Consider the following 7,169-nt stretch of genomic DNA (forward strand, 5'->3'; position numbering starts at 1 on the left):
ACTGTCCAGCAGATTCCAGCTGTAAGAACACGCTTGGTCACTACAAAGGTAATCAATCACTGGGCTGTCACTGCGGGTGTAGAAGGCAGTGATGCCAACCGAGCACACCGCATTACCAGACACTCAGGGACTGTGGAAGAAGGGGGCTCTTGGCCTCTCTTTGCTGCCTGTCTTTATTTTGTGAGATCACAGCCCAGAATGAATATGCCAAGTCTAACGGGCATGAGCAGCCCTGCACAGGAACACTGCTCAGGGCAACAGTTCTTACTTGCTGTTTAGCTCTTGACCCAGCAACTTAGGAATACCAAAGCAAGGTGAACAGTCTGTTCCCACAGTGTCCTGGGTCTGGCTCTTCCGTGTGCAGGCTGCAGGGCTGAAGAAGGTCCTCTGTCCACGTCGACTCGCACCATCTAGAAAATAACCTGATTCCAGGGACCAGTGATGCAGTGATGGATTCGCTGGTCTCTGTTACGTGTTCAGGAGAGTCAACCTTTAACGAAGGCTTTATTTGTTTTTAAAAATCTTTCTGTGCAGAAAGTGGGGATGCTTTAATTTTTTTTTAATTTTGTGTCACCGGCCATTTAATACACATCTTAAACGCCTCTGGGTATGTCGTGATTTCTGTGAAATGTAATCTCCCCAGGGCACAGATTTCTGCTTCATTTACTTTTTAGAACACCCAGAAAAGGGCCGCGAACAAGCAGCTTTCGAATCCGTTTACATGCTACCATTGTAGAATGGACCATAAACCAGGTCCCCTATTCGTAAAAAGGACTGCGCTGCTGTAAGACCAGAAATCTAAGATGTTTTCACTAAAGCATCATTGAATCTCCTGTGCAGTACACATAGATAACTATTTATTTATTTTAATTTTAAAATCATAACAGTAGATGACATTTTAAAAATCTGACTCATGTTAAAAAAAATCCCAAAAAGCATGTAGAAGAAAAGAAAAAGTCATCTTTAATTCCCATGTATGAAGCCAATCATTTCCAGTATCTCTGTATTTTGCCTATGTGATTCATTTAAGACTTCTAAATTTTCTCTCCATCTGTCAGTAGCGATGCCATGTTGTTTCCATGTAAGAACTATTGTCCTGCTGGTTTTCAATGCTGTAAGTGCAAGGCAAGAACTTGCCAGAAGTTGCTCATGGCTTACTGCCTCAAAGGCAAGCTATGTTACTATGGAGGAAACTTGGATCCATCCAGGGCACCCGTTCTCTCAGAGCCAGGTGACCCACCTCTGACTGTCTCTTCAGGATTACGTCACCCACCAAGGCAACTTTCTGTTTCATTCAGTGATGTCAAGAAACAAAACACCACCCTTGACGTGAATCAGTTTTGGAAAATAGAGACTGGCTTTATATTCCACGGCTTTGATGTGCTTAGTCGTTCCTGTAAGAATCTGCCTCTCTTTGGCTGTGATTGACAAGACCTTCCCTATATATTTGAGTAACCAGGCAGCCTGATAACAGAAGACAGAGACACTTACTTACCCAGAGCAAACTTTTCCCACTCATTGCAACTTTTGAAGGAAGCCTTGACTCCAGCAAGCTCAGGTAAGTTCCTCTCCATCTCTCACTTCCTTCTTCCCAAGGGGAAGCCCACAGAGGCCACATGTCAACATACCAGCAAGAACCGTAAGAACAGCTTCAGACATGTGGCTCGTACTGAGTGGCACTGCCCTGGTGGCGTTTCACAAATACGACATCCAGGTGTGTTCTGCTCAGTGGGTCAACCACGAAGGGCCCCATTCTGTGCTACTAGAGCACCAGAAAGGGCCAAGGACCAGAGGGGGCAGACTCTGAGGTGGATCGTGACTAGCTTTCCACCATTTGCTGCTAAACTGAGTCACACTAGGGCCTTTGCACAGCAGGAGCATAGAGCAGATGTGATCTCTAAAGAGCAGAACACATTTTATGAGTGGCTACCACGCCGGGCCCCAGGTTTTATAATATCTTCTGTATGTTGTAGTTTAGTAACAACACACCAGGATATGCTTATTATTAATTTATTATTAATAATACTTATCTACCTTCCCCATTCATTCCCCATCCAATACAAATGTGTGTAAAGCTCCTAACTTGACATACATTCCCTGAAGCTGGATAAGAAAGAAGGTGCGTGTATTCATGTACTGTTGTGGGCTTGGCATTTCTTTGGCTGCTACTCTTAATTTTTATTGGGATGAATTCCTTTCACATACAAGTCGGCTCCAGGAGCTGGGGTTCAACAAGGAAAAGCCTGAGACCATGTTTTGAGGGTAGAGTGTCTGGAGAGAGGTACTATGTATCTACTGGTATTAGTTTGGGAGATGCAGTTGGAGCTGGACAATTGCTTGGCTCATTTTTTGGTTTTTTTTTCCGGTAATCCTTAGAGCAAAGTCTCTCTTAGAGTGACCAACACACTGTGGGCTGCCCCACTGTGAACAGTTGGGTATATTCATCTTGTTTCTTTTCCCTCCTTGGGACTAGCATGAAGCTGGCATACCTTGTCCTTGGTGCCACGGTCCTCCTCCTTCTGGGTGGCTGTAACTCTGTCCTCAGCACCTCCAATGGGAACCTGCATACCTTTGTGGGCTGTGCTGTGAGGGAGTTCACATTCCTAGCCAAGAAGCCGGGCTGCAGAGGGCTTCGGATCACCACTGATGCCTGCTGGGGCCGCTGTGAGACCTGGGAGGTAAGCAGTCCAAAGGGCTTAGATGGCAGTGTCCTTGAGTTCAAGGGTTCACTGTTTCATGACTGAGGGGATGCTGGGACATCTGCCCTGTCCTCTGTACTTTAAAAACCCGATTGCACTATTATTTGGTTCATCCAAGATCTGAAAATCATGATGGGGCTCCTCTCCATAGAGCTGGTGAGATTGGAGATGAAATTTCCATACTTCCGTATGTTTGGGAGCCATCTCTAGGAGGTCAGGTGCTACGGTAGAGGTCACAAGGAAGGATTGGGGGGGTGGGGAGGCACTGCAAAATCAGAGACAATCAATGCAAAGTTGAAAATAAATCACTGGTCCAATCTGTGCCCACATCTCCTTCCTGTATTTCCTCAGCTGTGAGGAAGTCAGGCAGGTATCCAAGAGAACCTGGAAGTTAGGCCTAGTCCCAGGCTCTGCCGCGGTTCTTTTCTCTTAGCTCAGTGACAGGTCCATCCACTCCATTTGCATTCAGTATGTCTAGCCTTTCACTCAGAGTGGGTATACAAATCTCAGAGCTGACTGAACTGGGGAATGTGTTCCGGATGCCTGGCTGCACTCACCTCCTCATGACTTGGGCTTCAAGATGCCAGGTTTAGCAAAATCGAAGCCAAACCAACTGCTCCCCTGGCAAACCAAACAAACAAACAAAAACGCCACCAACCTCCTTCCCCCTCAAACTCCACAATCCGAAGAGAAGTCAAATTTAAAAAATAATTCAGGAACTTGGATAACTTGAATTTCAGATCAATAACACTTTATTCATTTGGCGTACGTCTGCCCCAAATACTGCATGGGACAGATTTACAAAATTAAAAAAAAAAGTTAACTGAGTACCTGATTTTCCTAGAGTCCAGAATACTGTGAGTTAAAGGACACAGCACAAAGAGAGGAACTTAGATGCTCTACCTGGTTCTTGGAGAAGGCAGTTACTATTTTTGTAACATTGAGGCAAGAACTTCATCTTGATCTGGCCTGCTTGTCATCTGTAGGCGTATGTGTGTATACATACCTATGCATGTATGTACTTATACTCTTTATATGTGTGCATCGTCATCTATTTATCCTATGTTTCTATGTGCCTGTATGTGTATGTACCTGCTTATGTATGTATCTGTATATGTATGTACCTGTGTGTGGATGCATGCATTATCTATCTAATCTCCCTCCCTACTCCCCCCCCTTTTTTTTGCTCAGACTGTCCTTTGTAAGACTGTCATTATTACATTCATTATTACATCCTTATAATTGGTAATTGCACTTGTAAGAGCCATGATTACATGCATTGAACTCTGACTTTTGCCAGGGCTTGTACATTACACACAGCACCTCATCTAGCTCCAGGACAATGCTCTCGGGTTGGTGTTTTGCTTTATAGAAAAGAAACCGGGGCTCGGAAGCAATAAGGGCTTTCCTTAGGTCTCCAGTCGTGGTAAAGCAGGCGTGCACAGCAGAGCTGACTGTAGGCTTCAGGTTTCTCACTCTTGATCTTTGTATTTCCTCTAACAATATTATCCGTGAATTCAAGGTTTATAAGAGGTGAAGGAGGATGTGCACAAACCCTCTAGTCATCAGAACAGAGTACCAGGAAGCCGCCTGGCTCCGCTCTCTTTTGTTGGTTTAGTAACAAGTAGTTATTGTGAATCTCCTGAGTGCCAGGCTGCCTGGGTACCAGAGTCTGGTAGCTGACCTAATGGAGCTTGCTGTCTAGATTAGGAGCAATGTCACACGAAAGTGAGATGTAGAATATGGCATCTGGAGTGAACAAACACAACAAGCCCGAAACCAAAACCAAGCAGGAAGGGGGAAGGAGTTCCAGGCCATGGGGGTGGGTTGAAGGAATTGAAATAGGATCAGGAAACGCTTCTCCCGATGGGTTGACATTTGAACAAAATCTGAAGTTGGTGAAGGAGGTGTGTGTGTGTGTGTGTGCATGTGCATGTGTGTGTTCAGGGCAGAAGGAATAGCACATGCAAAGACTCTCAGTTCCTGGTTGATCTGAAGGAGGATAGAGAACGCTGTGCCTGGAGACTGGAGGGGGATGGCCAAGGTCGGGACTACAGCTCACATCAGCAGGAAAATACAGATACAATGGACAAGGACTTGAGAAAAATCCTGATGTCTTTGCCATTTTAACTCTGAGCGCGGGACGGAAAATGACTGGGGCTTTGAGAAGAGGTGTGCCATGACTGACTTGTATTTTAAAAGGCTCACTTGTGTTGTAAACAGATTGTAGAGGAAAACCGTGGGAAAGGGGAGACCGGTTATTTGCTGGCTAAATATTTACCAAGTGCTTCCTGTGTTTCCTGGACTTCCGTGGAAACTCAGGCTATGGTAGTGAGCAAACAGGCTTCCAGCCTTCAGGAGTTTATTCGCGGTGGGAGAAGTCAGAGCAGAAGTAAACAACCAGTAGTGGATGGCTCCAAGAGCAGGAAGCAGGATGCTGCATTCTAACGAGTTTCCTGTTTTCTACCTGCGGGGACAGAAACCCATCCTGGAACCGCCCTACATTGAAGCCCATCACCGAGTCTGTACCTACAACGAGACGAAGCAGGTGATTGTCAAGCTGCCTAACTGTGCTCCTGGCGTCGACCCTTTCTACACCTACCCGATGGCTGTCCGCTGTGACTGTGGGGCGTGTTCGACGGCCACCACTGAGTGTGAGACCATCTGAGGCCAGTATTGTCTTCAGAACACACTGGTGGCTCGAGTGAGCCTCACAGATGCCCTTGCCCAGGAATGTATTTGCTCTAGCTCCTGCCTTCAAGTACGGTTCAGTATGGGCCAGCCTGTCCCTTGCCTGGCTCAGGTCTTCCTCTACCCAGTTTCGGTGGTGTGTGTCCAGGTGCACCACACTCAGGCTAAAAATGTCAAGCAACATTGACCCTTCCCCAGGATGGTGTCTCTGGTTCATGTGTCTGTAACTTAGGGTTTCTTTGCCTGACGTTTGGAGCATGATTTGTATATTACAACCCTCCCTCAGTTTTGATTGACATCGTGGTGTTTATTTAAAGGAATTGGATATCATTAAGCGATAGGAAGCCTCTAAGTTTCCACATTCTGCCACTGAACTCCAACTGGATTTATGATTAAAGGGCAAAGTATAATCAAAACCAATGTACTTTCTTCCTTGCTCAAAAGAAAACCCAACCGTGAGTGTTCTTAGAGAGACCACTCTGCTTCCCTTCCGACTGAGCAATTACCTAGATAAGAGGCAAAGACAGTACTGCCTGCTACAAAAAAAAGGTGTTTGGAAGTGGGTATTCCTCTCCTAAGGAAAATTCCCTCCGTTCCTTTAAGATCCTTATTGAAGTGTGCACTAGCCAGTTAAAACAAAACAAAACAAAAACAAAACTAAACTAAACTCACAAAATACATTTAGAAACTATCATTTAGGTTTAAAAATACCAGAGACTAAATTCATGGCTCGAGTGTTTTCCCGCACCCACAGGGGAGTGACCAGTTACAATGACCCTTACCTGTTTAGTGTATCTTAAACGTAAATGGCAATTTATTAGACTTGGAATCCAGAGTGTTTGTGAGGTGAGACTGCCCTGCCAGCTCCCAGGAGAGAGGCTGTGCTTGTCTGGCTCTCGCTTTTGCTAAAATCTCACAGCAGCTGATTCTGGGACCTTCTTTTTCAACTCAAATTCTATGCACACGATTTTAGTTTTGACATTTTGGGGCTTGAGTTTAACTGTTCTTTTTTAGACTATGCCAGGAGCATCTATACTGGTATCAATAAAGTGGCCTCCTGTCATCTGAATTCACACAAACTTTTAGAAAAGTCTTTCTAGTTTGTATTTTGCTTGGTATAACAATAAAGGCACTTGGAACTTTGAAGCTCTTTGATTGACATTCATTTGGAATTTCATGTTTAGTAAGGGACACAGAAGACTTGTGGTAGCATGAATCCTGGGGTCCTGTCATCTGCAGCCCCTGTCGGGCACAGCTGTGAGCCCTAAGTGCTCCGTTGATGGAGGAATCACTGAGTCCGTGAAAATCTACAGAGCTAAGGTCGAGACTGGTGCTCAAGCCCTGGGATGCTGGGGTGAAGGTCTGGGACAAAGGACTGGAGCAAAAACCACCGCAAACTGTAGCAGCAGATGTGTTGGTAGAAGAGAAAGTCCTTGCACAGAAAGCCATTGGTTGGTTGTTGTCTCTCCTAGGAAGGGGTGCTGCTTTCGGTCAGCTTAGGGGTTTCCTTACATTTCAAGGAGCCCTCCTCTGTTTTTTTTTTTTTTTTCTGGGGCAAACCTCTTGCCAGAGTTTTGGGAAAGATGGGCACAGCCTTAGTCACAACTCTGGCAGGAAATAAATAAGACACTTGACCAGAGGAGAAAGGGTGACACACTTCACTTGTGCTTTGGAAGTAGTGGGCACCCTTAGGGTGCTGTGATGGGAAAGGGTGCGACTGTTAAATGCCAAGGCAAACACAGGAGAAGAGCCAGTGCCCAATGGGAGCTGTGTTCATTG

General features: G+C 45.5%; 1 protein-coding gene across 1 annotated transcript; it reads left to right on the forward strand.

Annotated features, from left to right (window-relative positions):
• Window positions 1-2,474: 2,474 nt before the first annotated feature.
• Window positions 2,475-5,367, forward strand: Gphb5 (glycoprotein hormone subunit beta 5). The gene is made up of 2 exons (XM_075948403.1): window positions 2,475-2,678; window positions 5,179-5,367. Exons 1-2 carry the CDS (start codon window positions 2,475-2,477, stop codon window positions 5,365-5,367), a joined length of 393 nt encoding a protein of 130 aa, XP_075804518.1.
• Window positions 5,368-7,169: the final 1,802 nt, after the last annotated feature.

The sequence above is a fragment of the Microtus pennsylvanicus genome, chromosome 14 (assembly GCF_037038515.1).
Source record: "Microtus pennsylvanicus isolate mMicPen1 chromosome 14, mMicPen1.hap1, whole genome shotgun sequence".
Taxonomy (NCBI): Eukaryota; Metazoa; Chordata; class Mammalia; order Rodentia; family Cricetidae; genus Microtus; species Microtus pennsylvanicus.

Bases quoted from the DNA above. Each gene is read 5' to 3' on its own strand.
- Gphb5 (XM_075948403.1), top strand. From the start codon at position 2,475: ATGAAGCTGGCATACCTTGTCCTTGGTGCCACGGTCCTCCTCCTTCTG. The intron at 2,679-5,178 runs GTAAGCAGTCCA...CTGCGGGGACAG, and splicing joins GCCGCTGTGAGACCTGGGAG to AAACCCATCCTGGAACCGCC.